We start from the raw sequence: 23,070 nt of genomic DNA on the forward strand, positions 1-23,070 counted from the left end.
TGATAAAAAGTCTCGTATCTTTATTATGTAACATTAAAATGCAGCATAGCTATACAGAAGGTCCCAAAGCAGTCACCATCCTTTAAACAGGGAAAGGCTGGTAAAGGGTCACTGTCAAACCTCAACATGACCACCCTAAGCACAGGGAAGCACATGTTGAGATGTAAAGTCTCTTCACAAATTGCAGTTACAAGTGAATCACCTTTTTATATATATAATATATATATTATATATGTGTATATATCTTATAGTTTCAAGGAGGGAAGACAAAGTAAAGCAGCTGTACACACAAAAGCTAAAAAAATACCTTGCTTTTTAATTTTTTTAAACAGAGCAATCCACCAGAGAGCCTTTATAGAACAATATCTGCTTGGCATTTTAATCAGCACACACTTCCAATTTTGCTTTTGTTCTGAGCTGCCACTCACCAAGCATGCGGATGACTTCCAGTACCGCTTTAATCTGAATTTTTAAAAAAGACATGACAATTTCTTCCAGGACGCAAAAAAAAAAAAAAGCATAGGATTGGGATAAACAGTGCCACTTCTTCAGACAACCCCAGCTCTGCAAAATAGCCAAGACAGTAGCTGAAATTTAGGGCAGAGTTAGACTGTAGGCAGAGCTCTTACTTAATATCTACAACAAGTGCGCATGGTTGGAATGAAAACAGTCTTGTGTGCAGTAAAAGAAACTTGCCTTAAAATCCTACATTCGCCCCTGTGTGTGTGGGTTGCGTTCATTTCTTGACAGATGAGAAATTTGTTTTGTGTAATGGTCATCAGGTGGTAGAGTGAAGCAGGAGTCTTATTCTAGTCAGTTTTTTTTTTTTTTGGGGGGGGGGGGGAGGGGGGGAGATTGGGGTTGATGGTAGAAGCCAATACTAAAATAAGTGAAAAGAAAGTGTATGATCAAGCTCTAACCTGACTTAAAAGTTAGACTGAGCTCAGTCTAAAGACCTGGTTTCACAAACTGCAAGGAGGCTGAAAATTACTGTTTTTTTAAACCATACCCTAACACATAGATCACACTTACAGCCCAATTCACCCTGCAACCGTCGGTTTTCAAAGCCCAGCTTGAATCATTTCAGCTTAGTACAGTGCCGTGTATAATGTTTCAATACATTTGAAGCAACACGTAGGATGGGCTGGAAAAAAAAAATACATTCAACCTGCATCAAAATGTTTGAAAAATTGTGTCCTAGGACCAGCCCAGTAGCAAAATTAGTACAGCGGCATGTGGCAGGACTCTGCTTAAACCCCAGATCATGTCAGCTGGGTATGAGAAGGACGTGTTCCCAGATCCCAGGGAGCAAGGAGTCAAGTCGTTGCTTAAGAGAGAGAGAGTAGTTGGACTCAGGGCCCAAAACTGCAGAATTCTAGAAGAGACCCTAGTGACCCAGCCCAGGAAATGTCGCTGCCATGACCAGACCAAGCATTTAGGAAGGGAGCGGAGAGAGGAATATCTAGGGTGAAATCCTTTGGTAGAATGAAGAGGTGGCTCTTTGTCCCACATCTCAGTTCTGGCTTTCACCAAGATGAGCTACAAAGGAGGAGGAGAAAACTACTGAATTAGACTCAACTTCCTACACAGTACTAGGAGGTGTGGGGGGGGGGGGGGGGAGGGAGATCAGAAGCAGATGAAACAAATCCAACATGGCCCCCTGCTTTCTTACTCTGGGTGTTAATGAGTTAAAAAAAAAACCCACAAACTAGAATTCTATTGCCTTCTGCAATTAAACACTAAATAGAGAGATGAGTCAGCAATGCAACCAGCACCACTTCTCAGGCACAACGTTTTCCTCAAACCTGCCAAGCTTTTGTTATAAAGTCCCCCTAACATCCCTTTTATCAAAATTTGTAATGTATAGAGCAAGGACAGGCAACTGTAGTCCTTGAGAGCTGCAAACAGCTCTGGTTTTTAGAATTTCCACAACAAATATAAAGATATATTTGCATGCACCGCCTCCATTATATCTTATATGCATATTCATTGCGAGAGCCTAAAAAACAGGACCAGACTTGAGCGGCCTACCCCCTCCCCCCAGGCGCTGCCTGTTCCAGAGATGCATCAGATAGCACAGCCTTGGATGCTTCACTTAACAGTTTCTATCACAGCAGAATTCAAGGTCACGGGGATCATTTCCAGATATTAACTCCAGACATGCAAATCAACTAATATACAAACTATGCATATTTTAGACATATTAATGCACCTAAGAACCATAGTCTGCTGGACACTACAACTTGACAGGCACTGGAGATCTGGACCACTGCTGCTTTGTATTGCAAACCTCTAACAGTTAAATACCAACAAAAAGAGCATCAACTTGTAGCCCTTCCTAGACTTCCAGAAAACAGTACATTTGGGAGGAAACTTTGCACTGCTCCAAGGGGATGCCTTGTCTGCCTGGAGACCTATATAGAAAGCAAAAAGAAGTAAAACTGAGACCTGCTACTGTCAAGACAGTCAAATGACTTAAAAAAAAATAAGCAAAGCAAAAATCTATGATAAGGTTATAACCAATAAAAATCCTCCCACAAACTCAAAACGTTCTCCTTTCTCAGCCTGCCTTAAGCTGAGAACCTGCATGGATCAAAATCCAGCAAATCCACCACAGTTTTCTCACAAAACATCTCATGGTAATCCAGTTCCCCTGTACAAGGGTTGAGTCTTCATCAGTTACCAGTCATAGCAAAAGCCATCCAAAGTTCTCAGACTTGCTTTACAGTTTATTTCTGTCACACGTGGTCCTCACTGGAATAGCTGTTTTCAAGGAAGGGCCTTGCATCAGTGTCTCTGAGGCTGTCACCCATCACACTAAGGCACAATGAAACATCTGTCCAGCTATAACGTTCTGGGGCTGCAGAACTAGCAGCAGGAAGTCCGTCTCTGTGGACATGCAGATGTTCTTGAAAGAGCACAATGTTTTCTGGCTGGGGAGTGACATGGTTCTGTGCGTTGGATTGGGTGGGTGGGTGGGGGAGCTCAGTGAAGGGTGTACCATGGCTCAGTGCACAGAGTGGAAATGGAGGTCCTTTTTTCTACTGAACAGAACATGGCAAAACGTTTTCTTTCCTCTGCAGATACAGATGCACACACAAGCAAAGGAGAGTGAAGGTTGTCCAGGAAATAAGAGGGAGGTGTCTAAAATTTCACTTTCTTCAACTGCTTGCGATCAACAACCTACAAAACAGATAAACAAAACGATCAGTTCCATTGCATTTGTGGTTCAGTGGACAGGGAATTAAAACGCGGACTTTTCTGCTACAGAAAATCTCTTCCCAACCTTCACCACCTTCTGTGCCATGAACCCAGTGACCACACTGACACTAGGTTTGCAAAGCACTCCCAAATGCTATGGCGAGTCATGAAAGACACAGATATTGAGTCCTAGAACATACAAATACTTTGGAGAATCCTCCCCCTCCCATTAGCGACTGCAAAAGACAGCTCTCTGCTATTACTTTCATAGTCTCACAGCTCTTACTGTTTTCAGATGCTGACCTGATTAACTCATGGATAGCTTTAACAACAGGAAAAACGTTAACAGGGGAACAAATCTCGTGTTTAAATCTCTCTTCCCTCTCTGGAATAACCTAGCCTTGGTAGAGATACAGCACGTCTCAGAAAGCTGCTGCATGCAGTGAGAAACAGAAGAATACATCTCCTTTATGGCTCTTACTATGCAGCACCTGTTTTTTGTTTACTGAAATAGCGATTCTGTAATATGCATCTGTGCAGTTACTGAATAATTTTTCCCAGTTAAGACAGGGTTGCCTGCAGGCTACACTAGGTTCCTGGTGTGATGGAACCAGACTCTACATCTTGCTTCTATGCTCTCTCGTTCTGGTGCTGCTGCACACTTATGGTCGTGTGCGGCACCCGTCTCCTGAGGCTGCGTGCATGTGTCTCCACCATCATCAAATCAAGTACTGTGACTGCTGTGTTAGTCCACCTGAATGCACAAAACAAAGGTTAACAAAACATTTTTTTTTTTTTAAAGCTTTCAGGAGCTAAACGCTCCATTTTCTCAGGTCAGTACACAAAGAGCAAAAGCTGCATCATAAAAGCATCCCAATGATGGTATTAAGTGCAAAAGATGGGGGTGGGCAATAGAATTTTATCTTGGTTCAATCCTTCCTTGTCAGTTCCAAAGTGACTTATTGTTTCAACTTAAAACAATCCTGGTAGTGGTCACACGATGAGCAGCAAGTAAGCCTACATGCTTGTTCTATAGTTTTACAATTCATACCTCCTTTTAACCCCTTAATACTAACCTTTCTTAGACATATTTTGAATTGAAGCCTTTCCTTTTTTGTTTTCCCCATTTTTAATGGCCTTCTTTTCTATCTGACGTGATTTTAATATTGTAAACCGGCTAGATTCTGATTGAGCAGAATATACAATTTTAAATAAACTTGGAAATATTACATGAGGTTCTTCAGATTATTTCAAATCCAAACAAAGGCAATGGAAGATAAAGCTAAAATGGTACCACAGGATCCTGCCCTGAACTTGTTGTGTCACTCTTGAGAAAAAGGGTGTGCTGCAGGAACTGGAGAATAATGTCGAACTCCCTGGTCCCTGAAGCAGATGACGACGAAACACAGAACCATACTAGGTGGGGGTAAACATTCAAGTCTCAGGTAGTAACTTATCTAGATACTTATGTAAACCTTGGACTGAATCACTGATGCAAACAGCGACAGTGTTACAGCTCTTGCACTGCTAAGCATATCTGAGGTTTCTTTACTGAATTCTATTTAGTTAGTTATGAATTACTTTGAAGCCAGCATTTAACATCTTTTTTTCCCTGTGCCAAGGGGACTTAGGTGACATTTTCCATGTTGTGGCAGGCAGGCGAGTAAAGTTTTTTCTTTTTGAATGGGTGTACTTTGGTGGGGATGGGGGGGGGGGGGAGCACTGCCTCCCCCAAATGATCTGGAATGGGCATTAATTGTCCTAGTGTGTTTTGCATTTTTTGGGTTATGGGTAGGAATTGTCCTCCCTAGTGTGGTGGGAACTGGTTCGGTGGGAATTGTCCAAATGGGAACTGACCTAGAACCAAGACTGGCACATTTTACATTGCTTCTGGCATGAAGTGTTAAATATAATTCATTTATATTTGGTAAACTAGTCCTCCTGATATATTTTTAGGAGGTAGGGATGCTATTTGATTTCACTTATATGGAGAAAAATATTTCTATTGCTTGTTTGAAGAACTGCACCAGCTGTTTTGTGGAAATGAAGTCACAGTTTAAGACGAGATTCACAGATTTCGATGAATATGGATCATGCTGTTCAGTAAAAACAACCCCTTAACTTTAAATTCATGCAGCCAGCACACGTGGATCTCTGATGATGTGAGCCACTGTTGACAAAAACTTGATGCCTGTGAATTAAACCATGGAAACTCCTGATGGTGAACCACAACTTTGGGGAAACATCTTCCTTAGAGAAGACTAGCAGTTTTATGAGGTAAATTTTAACACACTTGCTCAAACAAAATTAAAGACATGTTCCCCATTTTTTTGTGACCTTAGATAGGCCCTGATCCTTACATTTGTGCTTTGTGGGTGTGAGTGTATGTCCAGCAGTGGCGTTCTGACCCTAGCTGACACTCGGGGCGGATCGCCGATTCGCCCCCCCCCCCCCCCCCGGTGAAATACCTCTCCCCCCCCCCCCGGGTGCACGCCGCTGGGGGGGGGGGGGGGTGCCATTGCGCGCGCCTGTTGCCCTGTTTCAGTCCGATTTCGCAATTCGCATGTGTTCACTGCTCCCTCTGAGTCTGCCCCGGAACAGGAAGCAACCTGTTCCGGGGCAGACTCAGAGGGAGCAGTGAACATATGCGAATTGTGAAATCGGACTGAAACAGGGCAACAGGCGCGCGCCGCGGCACACCCCAGCGGCGTGCACCCGGGGCGGACCACCCCCACCTTGGTACGCCACTGATGTCCAGATCTTTATATTTGAACAAATATTGGTATTACTACTGTACACCGCCTTGAGTGAATTCCTTCAAAAGGCGGTAAATAAATCCTAATAAATAGTAAAAGGCTAAAACGTACAAGGAGTACTGAAACACGTTTGCACTAATGTACTCTACTGCTCACACATACAAATCTAAAAAGTAGAATGTAATTCCCTTATCTGTTAGTTACAACCACAAGTTTAGTTCTCTAGCCAATCTTTGTTCTCTGTAAATCTTTTTCTTATGAGTCATGCTCACACGTTCATTCTGCATGCCCTGTACCTTCTGTACAAGGTCAGTTATAATTGTAACTTGCTTTTCCAGCAACCATTTTCTTTTCTTTTTGTATTGCCAATTATATAGAAAACCTCGTGTTAAAATGTTCATACACTTGGGAACCAATAAGAAAGGAACGAGTGAAGACCTGGACTTTTAAACCCATAAGCCATAAAATTATACTACCTGTGAAATTCTGATTACTCAGCCTTCACACACTCCCCACTTTTCACCTTCAGTTCATAACTGGAAGGCTTTTTATGATTTGCTTATATTTTCTGGTAAAATTTGCTTGCTTGCTTGCCTATCATATACTGCCTGTAAACCTGGAGATTCTGTTCTAACCTGAAGGCAGTGTTAGTAATCAAAACCTAGTCAAGAATTGCATTCTTAGTCCAATAAAAATTTATCACATTATTTTTTATTTTGTTAACCTTCATTTCTGTAGCATCTCATTAAAAAAAAAAAAAAAAGAAATCCTTTGACTACATAGGCTCTACCACCATAAAGTGCCTCCACCTTGGAAAATTATACTATAGACCTGTAAACCTCTTCCTGATCCTCCGGGCTCCCAGCAGCATTCAGTCAATGTTGGACATCTGAAGAGCAAACAGCGAATGTAAAAAAAAAAAAAAAAACTAAAACCCAATTACATGCAGACACCTCTCCAAGTTCAAATGTTCCTTAACCAAAACAATGTTAAAACATCTACCTGCCTGTGTGGAGACTTACTAGTGCACGTGAACAATACAGAGAGGAAATGGGAACACTCAGCATCGGATGTGACAGAATTCACGTGTTATAGCCCACCACCACACTTTCTACTGGACTTTCTTCCTGTTTGTCCATCCAGAATTCCAGAGACCCTTAAGAAAACCAAACGTATGACTGGAGAAAGCCTTCGAGGAGGGGGTCTCCTTGGAGAGAGGCCCCCCCCCCAAGAAAAACAAAACACTAAAGTCAATGGAACGTTAAGAAAGGCCAAATGTATGACCTCTCCTCCACAAATATTCAGAACTGTCTTATAATATCTGCTTCTTATATTATCATCATGTTACCCATTATTCTTCTGTAACACTAAATGTCTATTTTCTAAGATATCTTCAACATTCACGATGTATTGTAAGCCACATTGAGCCTGCAAAAAGGTGGGAAAATGTGGGATACAAATGCAATAAATAAATAAATGACTGGAGAAAGCCTTCGAGGGGGTCTCCTTGGAGAGAGGCTCCCCCCCTCAATAAAAACACTAAAGTCAATGGAAAGTTAAGAAAGGCCAAACATGTGACTGGAGAAAGCCTTTGAAGGGGTCTCCTTGGAGAGAGGCTTCCCCCCCCCCCCCCAAAGAAAAACAAAACACTAAAATCAATGGAAAGGCAGGAATCACAGTCAAAGAGACCTACTAAAAGTTCTGACTAAGGGAAAGAGCTGGGCTCCCACAAACAAGCAAATTAAACAGAAGTGTCTGCTAAGAAGAAGCACCTTTCAAGAGCCTATCTCCAGATGCAGGTCGTGCTCTCCCTGAGTGGAACTTTGCTGTTTGTCCAGAAGAAAAGGTAGATTAGACCGATATCTTCCCAGCATCAGAGACCAGGGCTGACAGTTATCAGACAAGTCTCAGATCCTGGCACCAGTTTAAAAATCAAAATCTCCAGGAAGTTTACTTGTCAGGGAAAGAATTTATTTATTTATTTAATTTTAGGTCATTTATACCCCGCCTTTTGCCACAGTGTTGCAGCCCCAAAGCGGCTTACAATGAACCAATAAAATAAAATTAAATCAAAGACAATGAGAAATGGAAGGGTAGAAGGAACAGAGAGAGGAAGGGAATATGCTATAAACTCAAATATAACATGAAGGCCAGGGGTCAGCTGCAACTTGAAGCGTAATGTAATATATCATTTATATTCCGCTAATTCCCAAAATGGATCAAAGCAGATTACACTTAAGTATTTAAAAAAAAAAAAAACCCCAGAGAAAATGGTTATATTGCATACTTTTTAAACAAAAAATGTCTTTAAAGATTTCCAAAAGGAACAATAAAGGTTTGAATTTCTTAGGTAAGGAGCATCAGGCTTGGATAGATCTGTATAAGACTGAATTTTTAATGATTTTCTTATAATGACCTCCAATAGCAAATGAAAATAGATCAACCGAGTCATTTGCTCTAGCTGACCTCAAAATTGTTTAGAAATGAGAACAAAACTATTAGATAATCAGAGCTGGTGCCTTCAAAGAGCAGATCAAAGAAGCCAGCTTGAAGTCAATGATGGTCTATACAGGCAGCCAGTGAAGGCAAATTAAAGCAGGAGTCGCTCTGTCAAATATCTTCAGACAGAAAAATCAATTTGGCTCCAGCTGAAGTTTAACACATAGTTTCGTTGTATTTACAGCCTATTACAATCAACTCATTGGGATAGGATAGATGCTCTAACCAACAGGGAAACGTGGTCTTTAAAAAAATAGCATGAATAGTGCAGAGTTGATATACTTTTATGAACACAGTGAACAATTTGATTAATGTGGTTCAAATGATAATGTTGTATCCAAGAAAATCTTCAGCACTTTAGAAGTGTACTCCACTTTAAAGGATAAACCATCTAGTAATATTAATTTCTCTCCAGGATAGATTCATCAGAATGACTCAACCAGAGTACTTTTGGCTTAGATAAACACTGAAAGTAGTTCTGGTTTTTATCTACTCAATTTTACTACCCCCTCCCCTGTTCAGAAGGAATGGATCCTAAGGAGCTTAGCTGAGATTGGGTGGCAGAGCCGGTGGCGGGAGGCTGGGATGGTGCTGGGCACACTTATACGGTCTGTGCCAGAGCCGGTGGTAGGAGGCGGGGATAGTGCTGGGCAGACTAATACAGTCTATGCCAGAGCCGGTGGTGGGAGGCGGGGCTGGTGGTTGGCAGGCGGGGATAGAGCTGGCCAGACTAATACAGTCTATGCCAGAGCCGTTGGTGGGAGGCGGGGATAGTGCTGGGCAGACTTATACGGTCTGTGCCAGAGCCGGTGGTGGGAGGCGGGACTGGTGGTTCGGAGGCGGGGATAGTGCTGGGCAGACTTACACGGTCTGTGCCCTGAAAAGGACAGGTACAAATCAAGGTAAGGTATACACAAAAAGTAGCACATATGAGTTTATCTTGTTGGGCAGACTGGATGGACCGTGCAGGTCTTTTTCTGCCGTCATTTACTATGTTATTGTTTTCATTGAATTTGTAAACTGCTTAGATTTTTATTAGATTGGAATTATATCAAATAAATTGCAGTAGAGAGAGAGAGAAGAGGATATTGCAATATATTTTAGCTGCAGGCTCCCTAACCTGGATTTAAAATGCTTAAGCTCATTAGCACATGTTGTGCTTACAAGATAACTAGGGATGCAGTTTGATTAAAGTTTTAAATTGTGCGATCAGAGGTGGGACATAGCCAGTAGTCCATTCCCCCACCCTCCCCTGGGATCATACCTTTCCTGGTGGGGATGCTGAAGCCCCACCAGATGAAGAAATCCACAGCCAAAGTGACTCCGTTCCTCCTTGTACTGCCTCCGGAGCGAGAAAGTCAGCGAGGTGCCTCCAGCCACCACTCCCAGAGAATGCTCAGTTCATGCGCAAATTTAGGGAGTGCAAGTGTCGGTGGCTGGAAGTATGCCATTTCCTCGTTCCTGAAGCATTACGAGGAGGAGGGGGGTGACTCAGGCAGTGGATTTCTTCAGCTGGCAGGGCTTCAGCAACCCCATCCTAGATCCCATTATCTCTCTCTGTCCCTTCCCGCCCTCTCTTTCTCTCTCTTCTCTTTCCCCCTACATCCAACACTTCTCTCTTTCTTCCTTTCCACCGCCCCTCTTCCTCTGAGCCCACATATAAAGAAGGATTTTTGTCCATATGGGAAAATGGTTAGTCCTAATAAAAACTGAAGGGTCACTTCCTGACCTTGCTTTGCCCCCTAGGTGACTGTGAAGTTGCTGTCCTGGGAGATTTCCTGCTGGGTGACTTTTTGCTGATGCCTCCCTTTGGGGAAGGCTTGGGTGTTGTGGTCTTCTTGTTGATGCCTCTGCGCAGAAGGGTGTTTCCCAGCTTCTTCGGTGTGTTCAGGATGCTGAAAGTCATAGACTGACGCCGGCTAACTTGCTATCAAAGGAAAAGGAAAAACAGGAGATCGTAACACATTTCAATTTCTACAGTGTCAAAGAAAGAAAGCAAAAACAAAAAAGACCATTACATGTAAGCAAACAAAAAGTAAGGGACAAAATAACGCTATTGGTGTACGTTAAAAAGCTGAGGCCTGGTTCCATTCTAGGACCTCCACAAGAGAAGCGATGAGACCATGTAGTTGGAAGCAGCACACCATTAAGTAGGAGAATTCCCAGGTGGGACTCTAGGCAAACCACTTTACCTCCCGGTGCCTCAGAGTACCTGTATGAAATTACATAACTTCTCAAAGGCAGTTATATATATATGAAGTTTGTACAGAACGCTGGGATCTTTTCTGGATGAAACCAATTTGATGTACCAGCCTAGTAAATATAACTAAACTAGTAAAAAAAAGGCCCATTTCGTAAACAAATGAAACGGGCGCTAGCAAGGCTACAGGGAGAGTGAGAGTGTGTATATGTATGTGTGTGTGTGTGTGTGTTTCTCTGTGTGAGAGTGAGTGTGCAAGGGTAGGGTGAAAATGAAGAGACAGCAGTGAAATTTTACATAGGACAGCTGAACCATTTGAGGCGTGTTTGTGTGTCTGTGTGAGAGTGTGTGTATATGTGTGTGGGTGCGTGTGTGGGTGAGATACAGTGTAAGTGTGTGTGTGTGAGATACAGTGTAAGTGTGTGTGTGCGTCTGTGTGAAAGAGTGTGTGAAAGGGTAGGGTCAAAATGAAGACAGCATTATAATTGTTCATAGCACAGCACAAACATTTGAGGCAGTTCTTGCCTTATCTCCCCTGTCGCCCCCTCCATACCCAACGATTCGTTCCTTGTCTTCCACCCCCTCTGTGCCCGTGTGTATGTGTGTGTGTGTGAGAGAGAGAGGTGCTAGCAGTCCCTGTGATAGTGGCAGGTCAGTTGCTCATTATAGCCAGTTAAGAGTGAGAGTGGGTGTGTATGTGCTGGTTTTTTCCTTCCCTCATATGCCCTCCGTGTCCGTTGTTTGTGTGGAGAGCAGAGATCTATATGGTCCTTTTAGCGTTGCTGTTGACATCGTGTAGCAACTGTGTGCTGCTGGTTTTCATTGTTCCGCAATGTGTCTTATGTCACGTTCCGTCGCTTAGTAACGGGTTTGCGATGCGATTGGTTGTCATTGGTCCGCCCTCGACGTCATGACGTTTTACGTGGGGGGCGGGGCCAACACTCATGGGCGAATTCCTGGTTTCACCACCATGCATTTAGAACGTTGGGGACTTGTGGAGGCTTCAGAATGTTGGAGGTGCGTTTTATATAGAGAGATTATATCACCCCAAAGTAGTAGTTAACCTCCACAAAAAGAAAAATGCTGCGTTCCTTGCAGAGATAGGCCGTGCTCTGCTTACCTGCTGGCTTTCTCTCTTCTTATTATCCAAAGTGCTAGACTTTTTTCCATCATGTCGGTCTTTTGGTGTCATAGGTCGAGAGAAACAACTCGTTGACCTCTTAGACTAGAGAAAAGAATAAGATGCTTTTAAGAACTAGTCCCAGTTTGGTGCCCTCCACAGTGGCTGTACACCCACCCCAACTCCTCCTATCTTGAAGCACAGAGGCCTGATGATCAAATTCCCCATGCTATTCCGAACAGCTCTGAAAAATTAGCGTGGGGAATTAAAGCTCTCATGATCAAAAAAAAAACTAATTGCATGCAAATTTATGCACGCTATTAGTTCTGATCATCCTACGGGAGGATTGTACCTAGGCAAGCGCCCAAGACACAATCCCCCACAGGAGTTGTTTGACAGGTCCAGGACGTTTAAAAAGTTAAAAAAAAAAAAAAAGCCCAGACCTGTCAAACAGGGCTGGAGAACCCCATCCCCCCCTGGACATGAGAGACCTCCAGCCCAACCAACCAACCCCTCCCCTCCCCCCGGATAGAGAGGGCTTGAGGGCCGGAGGTCCACTGTGTGACCACTGGGGGGGGGGGGGGGGGGGGGGGGGGGAGGAGTAGGGTCCTCTGTCCGGGGTGGAATGGGGAGGCCTGCTAGCGTGCAGATGCATGCTGGAAAGGGCTATTTCTCCCTAATGCTCTGCAAACCTTAACGACAGCTCTGAGCTGGCACAGGGTTTGCACTGGAGCAGCACCCTTGTTTGACATGCTGCCTGCTAGCACTGGGGAGGAATAGGTAATTTATTATGACATTTCTACCCTGCATTTTCCCAAGAAAGCTCAGGTTCAATGCGGCTTACATAACAAATTAATTTGCATGCTCATTGTGTTCAGATCTGGGAGTGCATTGTTACACGCGCTCACTAGCTCTGATCATTGGGTGGGAGCAAAGACGGGCATTAGTATGGCACTACTGGCCTCCAGCACCCGCGTTTGCTTTTGATCATGTGTCCCATAGAGCAGTGGTTGCCAAACCTGGTCCTGGAGGCACCCCAGTCAGTCAGGTTTTCAAGATATCCACAATGAATATTCATGAAAGAAATGTGTATGCAGTGGCAGCAGTGCATTCAAATCTCTCTCATGAATATTGATTGTGAATATCCTGAAAACCTGACTGGCTGGGATGCCTCCAGGATCAGGTCTGGGAACCACTGACAAGAGCATGGATTGTGCTACAGCAGTTCAGCCTGTCTCAGGAGCCAGCACAATGGCAGTGCTGCTGCAGTACTCACACAGCTCTATTACTTGCAAAGTGGGCTCAAGGCAGTTAAATACATCCCACAATTCATAATTCAGTCATTCTGGATAAAATTTAAAGCAATCTGCATGATAAAGTAGCATTGTAGATGACAGCACATGAAGACTGATATGGACTTCCTAGTCTGCACAATAAGATGGTTAGGCTTTTAACTGCTGCTCCACGGGTTAAACCCAGTGGTTCCCAAACCTGGTCCCGGAGACACCCCAGCCAGTCAGGTTTTCAGTATATCCACAATGAATATTCATAAGATAGATCTGCATGCAGTGGAGGCAGTGCATGCAAACTGCTCTCATGAATATTCATTGTGGGTATCCTGAAAACTTGACTGGCTGGGGTGCCTCCAGGACCAGATTTGGGAATCACTAGGTTAACCCACTGCCTAGTAAAGAGCTTGCCTTTCTGTTGTGTTTCTCCATTTTTTCATCTGGAAGTCTCTCTGCCCACCCCTCCGCCACCCAGATGACATTCCTGGCCCAAGGGTTGGAGTTAGGCTTGCTCTTCTGAAGTAGGCTGTGAAAACTGAAAGGCTGTTTAAGCCTATTCAGCATTCTGTTTTACAATCTTTATATTTGTATTTGTTATCATTACTTTTTATATTTTAAGTTTATTAAGGCTGCATTTTGACAAATTAATCGCCATTAAATCACACAATTAAAGGTTGTGTCCCCCCCTCCCCCCCAACTGCAGCTCCTTGCAACTCTGGGTAATAAAGGCTTAAGTGACTTGCCCAGAGTCACAAGGAGCTGCACTGCGGGGGGAGGGAGGGGGGTGAAAATCAATCAACAACATACCTTTAACTATACGATTAATCGCAAGCCCTAGCTGGAGAGACACCTTCTTCAAAATTCTTCCTCAACCCCACAAATTAGTTGCCACTGCTGTTAGTGGTAACCATCTTTTCTCCCTCCTCAATGATCAGCAAACCCATTTACGCAGTACACCAGTAATTTTTTGTACTGCTTAAAAGCTGCAAAATGGTTGCCCTCCAAACATCTAGGAGCAGATTTTAAATGGCACTGAACAGTACTATAGAGACTTTTACACTCCCCTCGTAAGACGTGCCGACTAGCTGGCAGGACCAGCCAAAGGTTATCAGATGCTCTAGGTGAACCTTAGCTGTGCCCCCAGCCCCACCCCCACCCCATCGGGTATCTCAAGGCAATCTGCTGCCTGAGGCAAGAGATGAGATAGTCCCTCCTCCCCATGACGTACAAAAATGGAGGCCACCTCAGAGGTCTGGTTATTATTTAATATCAGAATTTGATATACCATAATTCAAAATAATATCAGAGAAAATGACATTTTTGGTTTTAGCACTCAAATGAAGACTGGAGAAGGAGAGCCCTCTCACTAAGGATACTTTGCCAGGTGGCTGACACAGGAAAAAAAATGCAATGAAAAGTTTGCAATCACAAGCTGCACTTAGCAAAAATTGTAGCAGTTAAGCTATATAGCCTAAGACCCTAATATAAAAAATAATGACCCCAGATCCTGTACACTGGACCAGCCATATATTCTGCTTGTATATAAGCCCCCCCCTCACCTGAAAACTGTATGCAGAAAATGACATTTCTCCACAGAACTCAACATAACCCCCCCCCCACACACAAAAAATTAAGAAAGCCTGATTCTGGTTTCAACATTATTATTATTATTTGTATAGCGCTACCAGATGCACGCAGCGCTGAACACTTCTCCAGTACCAGGCATATTTTATAGTAATCCAAAATCCTAAAGTCACTCAGGACCAGAACTCTCAGAAAAAGGCAGCACTGAAAATATTGCAATGGGCTCTAGATTATCAATATATATGGAGACAGACTTAAAGACGTCAACATGTTGAGTCTGGAATAAAGGCAAGAGAGGGAAGATATGAAAGAGACATTTAAATAACTATGTTGTATATATGCACAAGAGGCAAGTCTCTTTCAATTGAAAGAAAGCTCTGGAATGAGGGGGCATAGGATGAAGATGAAATGGAAGACTCAACAGTAGCCTGGGGAAATACTTCTTCATGAAAAGGGTGGTGAATTCGTGGAATGGTCTTCCAGTGGAGGTAATAGAAATAAAAACTATATCTGAAGAAAGCTTGGGACAAGTACAAGAAAGGGACAGTGGTAAAAACAGTTAACTCAGCAGGGTTTAAAAAAGGTTTGGATAATTTCCTGAAAGAAAAGTCAGCAAGACATTATTAAGATGGGACTAGGGAAAATCAACGGCTTATTTCTAGGATAAGGAGCATAAAATATGTTTTACTGTCCTGGGATCTTGATAGGTACTCGTGACCTGGATTGGCCACTGCTGGAAAAAGGATACTGGGCTGGAAAGACCTTCGGTCTGTCCCAGTATGGCAATGCTTATGTTTCTTAGAGTAGATGACATGGATGGGCAGACTGGATAGGCCATAAGGTCTTTTTATCTGACTACATTTTTCCATTTTTCTATGTAATTTAAGAGGTTATAAAACACACTTATTTATGCAAGCCTGTGTCATATAAGTAAACAGACTAAGGGGAAAAGAGCCAGTATTGAATGTTGAATGTGGAGGAGTGGCCTAGTGGTTAGGGTGGTGGACTTTGGTCCTGAGGAACTGGGAGTTTGATTCCCACTTCAGGCACAGGCAGCTCCTTGTGACTCTGGGCAAGTCACTTAACCCTCCATTGCCCCATGTAAGCCGCATTGAGCCTGTCATGAGTGGAAAAGTGCAGGGTACAAATTTAACAAAAATAAAATAGATACTACTGGAGATTCTACATGGAATGTTGCTACTATTGGAGATTCCACATGGAATGTTGCTATTCCACTAGCAACATTCCATGTAGAAGGCTGCGCAGGCTTCTGTTTCTGTGAGTCTGACGTCCTGCACGTACGTGCAGGACGTCAGATTCACAGAAGCAGAAGCCTGCGCGGCCACATTGATGATCTGTAAGGGCCAGGCACAGGCAGCTCCTTGTGACTCTGGGCAAGTCACTTAACCCTCCATTGCCCCATGTAAGCCGCATTGAGCCTGCCATGAGCGGGAAAAAGCGGGGTACAAATGTAACAATCAGTCTTTGTATATTTGCTTATTTAATTTTATTGTGAATTTTTTTGTTGTTACCTGCTTAATTAATAAGAGGGCTATAAATGGAAAAAATAAAAATATAACCCAACCCCTGCTCAATGCGATCATGTGCAAAAACAGTCTTCTTTCAACCCTTTGAAACCCAAGTATCCTCTGCATGTCTGTCTCCTCAGGCACCACAGGTCTGTTCCCTCACAGGTGCATACGCTCCCAATACAGGCTGCCAACGTGTGTACCTTTGGCAGCACAAACCTGACCCAAAGAGAGGAAGAACTGGAGACAAGTCTGCACTGCTGTCCCAACAGTTCCTCTCGTTTCTGCTAATGCTGCAAACTTCTGGGTCTCACTTAAGAGATCAGTTTACAGCAGCATTAGAAACAAGAGGAACTGTGGAAACGGCAGAATGGATTCTCGGGTAGTGCATGTCTAGCCACGGGGACACGAGGCAAGGAAAGATAAGTGGACGTGGAAAGCAGCAGCTGTGGGCAGAGATGAAGGCCGCTGAAATTGGCTGCTCGGGTTTGGCAGAAACCGAATCTGCATTCAGAGGAACTCTTAACAGCACCTTGCTAAACAAACCAAATGTCTAGGTGCAAAAGCAATGTGCCAATACACATGAAACACATCCTTTAAAAGAATTTAAATAGATAAATAAGCTATAAAAACACCAGTTCCTCTGAATGTTCCGAGTTTTTATAGTTTATTACTATGCTTTTAAAATGTTTTTTTTTTTAGATACTGAATGATTTTATTTTCATTTACAGTGACCCACTGCCCCTGATGCAGCTATTTTTATAATGGCGAAACACGGTCATGTCAGGCATTCTACGTTAAGTATCTTGGAGCTTTTAATCTACTAATAAAAAGACTGCGTTTTTTACTACAAGGACCGACTACAGCTGGCTTTTTGAAGTGCATACCTCTGGTGTTTCAGGGCCATGATGAGACTCCTCAGACACTCGCTTCATTTGCTGCCGGGTGGTGACACTGCCAGTGCCCCAGCTCTGCTCAAACGTGGATGGTGCCACAGTTGTCGAACGGCGGGAGGCAGCAGTGGTGGAATCATGGATCTGTGATGGCAGCATGCTGGCGCGGCGCAGCGTTTCCTTTGGGTCGCCTGTCTTCACTTCCTCGTCTGTGATTTTGGATGTGCAGCGGGAAGACTGGTAGAACAAAGAGGCATATTGTATGAGAAGAAAAAAAAGAAGAAAAGGAGGGAGACTGATTATAGTGATAACATCCATAGCATCATCTTTACAGTGATGTGAGATTTGAAACTAGAGTTGAGTAATATAGTAACTAAGAGAGGCACCTTGACAAATACAAATTAACCCCCACCCTCCCCCAGATCTCCACCTTTTAGACTTACTCAATTTGACACACAAAAACTCACAACTTGTGTGTTTTATTGTATTTCTGGCTTAGTGGTTTCTTCTACTTTGGGTTTCTAGCTCAACAGAAGCTGGCTTCCAGTAGGATGCAGAAATGAGTTTTCAATTGCAAAAAAGATTACGTTGGGAGGCAATAACACATAGTAAAAAATTTTTTTAGGTATATTAAAAGTGAGAAGCCGGCAAAAGAATTGGTTGGACCGCTAGATGACCGAGGGATAAAAGGGGTTATCAAGGAAGACAAAGCCATAACAGAGAGATTAAATGAATTCTTTGCTTCAGTCTTCATCGAGGAAGATGTGGGAGAGATATCGGTGCCAGAAATGGTATTCAGAACTAACGAGACACAGAAACTGAATGAAATCTCTATAAACCTGGAAAATGTAATGGCACAATTTGGCAAACTAAATAGTAGCAAATCGACTGGATCGGATGGTATTCATCCCAGAGTACTGATAGAATTGAAAAATGAACTTGCGGAACTATTGTTAGTAATTTGTAATTTACCTTTAAAATCAAACATGTTACCAGAAGATTGGAGGGTGGTCATTGTAATGCCAATTTTTAAAAAGGGTCCAGAGGAGATCCGGGAAATTATACACTGGTGAGCCTGACGTTGGTGCAGGGCAAAATGGAGAGACTAAAGAACAGAATTACAGAGCATATTCAGAAGCATGTATTAATGAGACAAAGCCAACATGGATTTAGTGAAAGGAAATCTTGCATTATTACATTTCTTTGAAGAGGAGAACAACAATGTAGATAAAGGTGATCTGGTCGATATTGTGTACTTGGATTTTCAAAAAGCGTTTGACAAAATAGCTCATGAAGAACTCCAGAGGAAATTAGAGAGCCACAGGACAGGGGGTAGTATCCTATTGTGGATTAAAAAGTGGTTAAATGGTCAGTATTCTCAATGGAGAAGGATAGTGGGGTTCCCCCGGGGTCTGTGCTGGGACCGCTGGTTTTTAACATATTTATACGTGATCTAGAGATGGGAGTAACTAGTGAGGTAATTAAATTTGCTAACAACACAAAGTTATTCAAAGTGGTTAAATCGCAAGAGGATTGTGAAAATTTACAAGAGGACCTTATGAGATTGGGAGACTGGGCGTCTAAATGGCAGATGGCATTTAATGTGAGCAAGTGCAAAGTGATGCATGTGGGAAAGAGGAACCCAAATTATAGCTACGTAATGCAAGGTTCCACGTTAGGAGTCACCGACCAGGAAAGGGATCTAGGCGTCATGGTTGATGATACGTTGAAACCCTCTGCTCAGTATTTGGTGGTGGCTAAGAAAGCAAATAGAATGTTAGGTATTATTAAGAAAGGAATGCAAAACAAAAATGAGGACATTATAAATGCCTTGGTATCGTTCCATGGTGCGACTGCACCTCAAATATTGTGTTCAATTCTGGCCACCACATCTCAAAAAAGATATACTGGAATTAGAAAAGGTACAGTGAAGGGTGACAAAAATGATAAAGGGGGTGGGACGACTTCCCTATGAAGAAAGGCTGAAAATGCTAGGGCTCTTCAGCTTGCAGGAAAGACGGCTGAGGGGAGATAAGGTGAAATTAGATTTTACCTGCTAAATTTCTTTCCTCTAGACCCTCCAGACCGGTCAAGACGCGTGGGTTATGTCCTCCTACCAGCAGAGGGAGACTGAGAAAACACTAAGCTTTTGAAGCCTGTATATATAACCTGTGCAGAACCTCCACTAGCCAGTATAACCCTGACAAAGCAGAGAAACAAAAAACACTAACAACAACTAGCAACCCTGTACGTGGTCACATTAAACTGCAAAAACAAGAAACATCTTCCGCTTGCTCTTACGGAAACATGTTCCTTTGCCTTTGATAAAACAGTTGGGCTTCTACAGGTGGACTATCAAAGAAGAGCCCCACCTGTCCCGGACTCCTATCACAAAACAGAAATAAACAGTCTGCAATTAGAGAAACAACAATCTACAGCAGCCAAGAATTATCCAACAAACACACCTCCTGGCCTCCAATACAGACAGGGCGGGCTCTTGACCGGTCTGGAGGGTCTAGAGGAAAGAAATTTAGCAGGTAAGATCTAATTTCACCTTCCTCAGCGACCCTCCAGACCGGTCAAGACGCGTGGGACGTACCAGAGCAGTAACTAACTTACGGGAGGGACCTACTAAGGCCAGAGGTCAAAACTGCTGCCCCAAAGCGCACCTCGTCCTTTGCATGCACAGGAATCCTATAATGCTTCACAAAGGAATGCAACGAAAACCAAACCGCAGCCCGACAAATATCTAACAGAGAAATCATACTATTCTCCGCCCACGAGGCTGCCATTCCCCTAGTGGAATGAGCAGACCAGCCCCTAGGCACCACAGGACCCTTCACCAAGTAAGCAGATGCAACCGCCTCCTTCAACCACCGTACTATGGTCACCTTAGGAGCCGCTGCACCCTTCTTTGGGCCACCATGAAGAACGAACAAACGGTCAGAGGCTCTGAAGTCCTGAGTTCCAGAGAGATAACAACTCAAAACTCTCCTGACATCCAGCTTGGCAATACCACGCTGCTCCGAATCTCCAGCCATATCACCCAACACTGGCAGAGAGATGACCTGATTAACATGGAACTCGGAAACCACCTTGGGCAAAAAAGGAAAGCACCGTCCGCAACGAAACCTTTCCCTCAGAAAGGACAAAAATGGTTCCCTACAAGACAAAGCCTGAAGCTCTGAAACACTCCGTGCTGAAGTAATCGCCACCAACAAGACCGTCTTTAAAGATAAATCCTTACAAGATGCCGATACCAGAGGCACAAACGGAGGCCTGATCGAAGCATCCAAAACTAGCTTCAAATCCCATGGAGGCACCATCCGTCACTGAGGCGGACGCAGCAACTTAACACCCTTCAAAAAACGCACTACCTCAGGCACAGACGCGAAGGACTTTCACTGAAGCTTCCCACGAAAACATGACAAAGCTGCCACCTGAACCTTCAGTGTAGACAAGGCCAGACCCCTATCAACACCATCGTGCAAAAATTCCAAAACTTCCGCCACCGAAGAGTGAAACGGCCGAACTCGATGGTCTTCACACCAGTGCTCAAAGATTCTCCAAACCCGGACATACGCCAAGGAAGTGGATCGTCTACGGCAACTCAACATCGTAGCAAAGCCACTGGACGAAAGCCCCTTCTTCAACTTGTGCCGCTCAAGAGCCAAGCCATAAGCGAAAACCGAGCCGGATCCGGCATGATTATCGGGCCTTGACACAGAACTGATCCCAACAAAGGCAGGGCCGCCGCCCCTGCCAACCGTACCAGGTCTCCGTACCATGGTCGACGCTGCCAATCCGGAGCTACCAGAATCACCTGACCGGAGTGATGTTCGATGTGCTATATTACTCGACCGACTAACAGCCACGGAGGAAACACATACAGTCACTCCCGAGGCCAAGGCAACAGAAGAGCGTCGATTCCCTCCGCTCAAGGGTCTCTTCAGCGACTGAAAAAAATCTCTGAACTTGCGCATAGCGAGCCGTTGCCCTAAGATCACCGAAAGTCCCCAGACCGACACAACTCACTGGAACACTGACCGAAGAAAAGACCACTCTCTGGGATCTAGAGTGTGCCTGCTGAAATAATCTGCATCTATGTGACCTACCCCGGCCACATGCGCTGCCAAGAGAGCCTGAAGATGAGTTCAACTGCGCCGCCAAGGCTCTTCGTCCCCCCTTGACGGTTGACATATGCTACTGCCATGGCATTGTCACAGAGCACTCGGACTGCCTTGTGGCGAACCACTGACGTCAAGGCCTGGAGCGCCACCCGAATGGCCCGAGTTTCCAGCCGGTTGATGGACCACTCTGCTTCTGCCCGAGACCACCGGCCTTGAGCTACCTGACCGAGACAATGTGCCCCCTAACCTTGCAGACTGGCATCCGTGACCATTACCAGCCCCTGTGGGGACTCCAACGGCATTCCTTTTCCCAAATTGCGCGGGTTGAGCCACCAGCGGAGACTGAGACGAGGGGCCACCGACAGCGGACAACACATTTCCAAGTCCTGCGACAGAGGGGACCAACGACTGAGCAGAGCTGACTGTACCTGACGCATGTGCGCCCTGGCCCACGGAACTACCTCTATGGTCGCCGCCATCAGGCCCAGGACCTGACGATAAGTACGGGCCGTCGGTGCCTTCTCTGCAAGGAACCGACGAATCGGACCCTGTAACTTGGAACCAAAAGGCTGCACGAAGGAAAGTGAAGATAAGCTTCCGTCAAATCCAGGGAAGTGAGAAACTCTCCTTTCCGGACCGCACCAGTGACCGACCGCAACGTCTCCATCCGGAAAGAGGGCACCTTGAGTGCCGCATTGACCCTTTTGAGATCTAAAATGGGACGAAAAGTGTCCTCTTTCTTGTGGACCACAAAATAGATCAAATAGCACCCTGAGCGTTGCTGATCTGAAGGAACAGGAACCATGGCTCCCAACGCGAGCAGCCACCGCAGAGTGTCCCTCACTGCTGCCCTCTTGCTCCAAGACCGACAGAGGGATTCCAGAAACACTTCGGGAGAACAGCTTTCGAATTCCAGCGTATATCCGCCTCGAAACACCTTGAGAACCCACTGATCTGACCTGATTTGGGCCCAGCTCTGGTAAAACAGACTCAGCCGAGCCCCAACATGCACCAGAGCCTGAGCCCGCACACCTTCATTGGGAATTGCGGCCTGAATACTAACCTCCCGCGGAAAAGCCACGCCCTCCGCGACGACTCTCACGAAAGAACTGTGTGCGCTGGAAAAACCGACCCCTAGAGGTCCTACTACTATTAAACATTTCTATAGCACTACTAGACTTATGCAGCGCTGTACAAATTAACATGAAAAGACAGTCCCTGCTCAACAGAGCTTACAATCTAAATTGGACAGACAAACAGACAGCTAGGGGTAGGTCCCACTCGATCTGCCCGGCCTATACCGCTGAGCCTCCCTAAACCGTCCCCGAGAGGAACTAGTTCTGGCCCCTGCCTTGAACCGAAAATCTGGAAGCCATAGAACCTTGGTATCACTAAGACCTCACATTAACTTGTCCAAATCTTCTCCAAAGAGCATAGCTCCCTTAAGTGGCAGAGACCCACAACCATTGCCATATTTTTTGTCTGAAGTAGGCAACAAATCATAAAAGCCTCAGACAAAAAGGATGAACCCATGTCCAAGTCGGCTAACTCCTGACCCCCAGAAGAACCAACATCTACCGAATCATCCAGGAGCTTCTCGGCCCAACGAAAACATGCCCGAGCTACCAGACCCCCACAAACCGAGGCCTGCAGGGCTAGAGCCGACAAAACAAAACAACGCTTGAGAAAAGATCCCAACTTCCTATCCTGAGGATCACGGAGGGCCGTTCCTCCATCAACCGGGATAGCCGTAGCTATAATTACTGCCGTCACTACTGCATCTACCGTGGGAGCCTTAAAGGAATCCCTATCGTCCTGAGGGAGGGGATAAAGCCTCGCCATTGCCTTTGCCACCTTACACGGCAAATC

General features: G+C 44.6%; 1 protein-coding gene across 3 annotated transcripts in view; it reads right to left on the reverse strand.

Moving 5' to 3' along the window:
• NUMA1 (nuclear mitotic apparatus protein 1) overlaps positions 1–23,070 on the reverse strand; it is a 213,694-nt gene continuing 190,624 nt past the window's right edge. For 2 of the 3 annotated variants that reach the window (XM_030199975.1, XM_030199974.1), the window contains exons 23-26: positions 17,066–17,308; positions 11,777–11,881; positions 10,186–10,383; positions 1–3,183 (exon numbers count right to left, since the gene is read on the reverse strand). In XM_030199975.1, coding sequence (XP_030055835.1) covers positions 3,145–3,183; positions 10,186–10,383; positions 11,777–11,881; positions 17,066–17,308 — 585 coding nt within the window. In that variant the 3' untranslated portion in view covers positions 1–3,144. Of the gene's footprint in view, positions 3,184–6,788; positions 6,847–10,185; positions 10,384–11,776; positions 11,882–17,065; positions 17,309–23,070 lie in introns of all 3 variants that reach the window. The other variant, XM_030199976.1, reaches the window with a different exon arrangement.

This window comes from Microcaecilia unicolor, chromosome 4 (assembly GCF_901765095.1).
Source record: "Microcaecilia unicolor chromosome 4, aMicUni1.1, whole genome shotgun sequence".
NCBI classification, from domain to species: domain Eukaryota; kingdom Metazoa; phylum Chordata; class Amphibia; order Gymnophiona; family Siphonopidae; genus Microcaecilia; species Microcaecilia unicolor.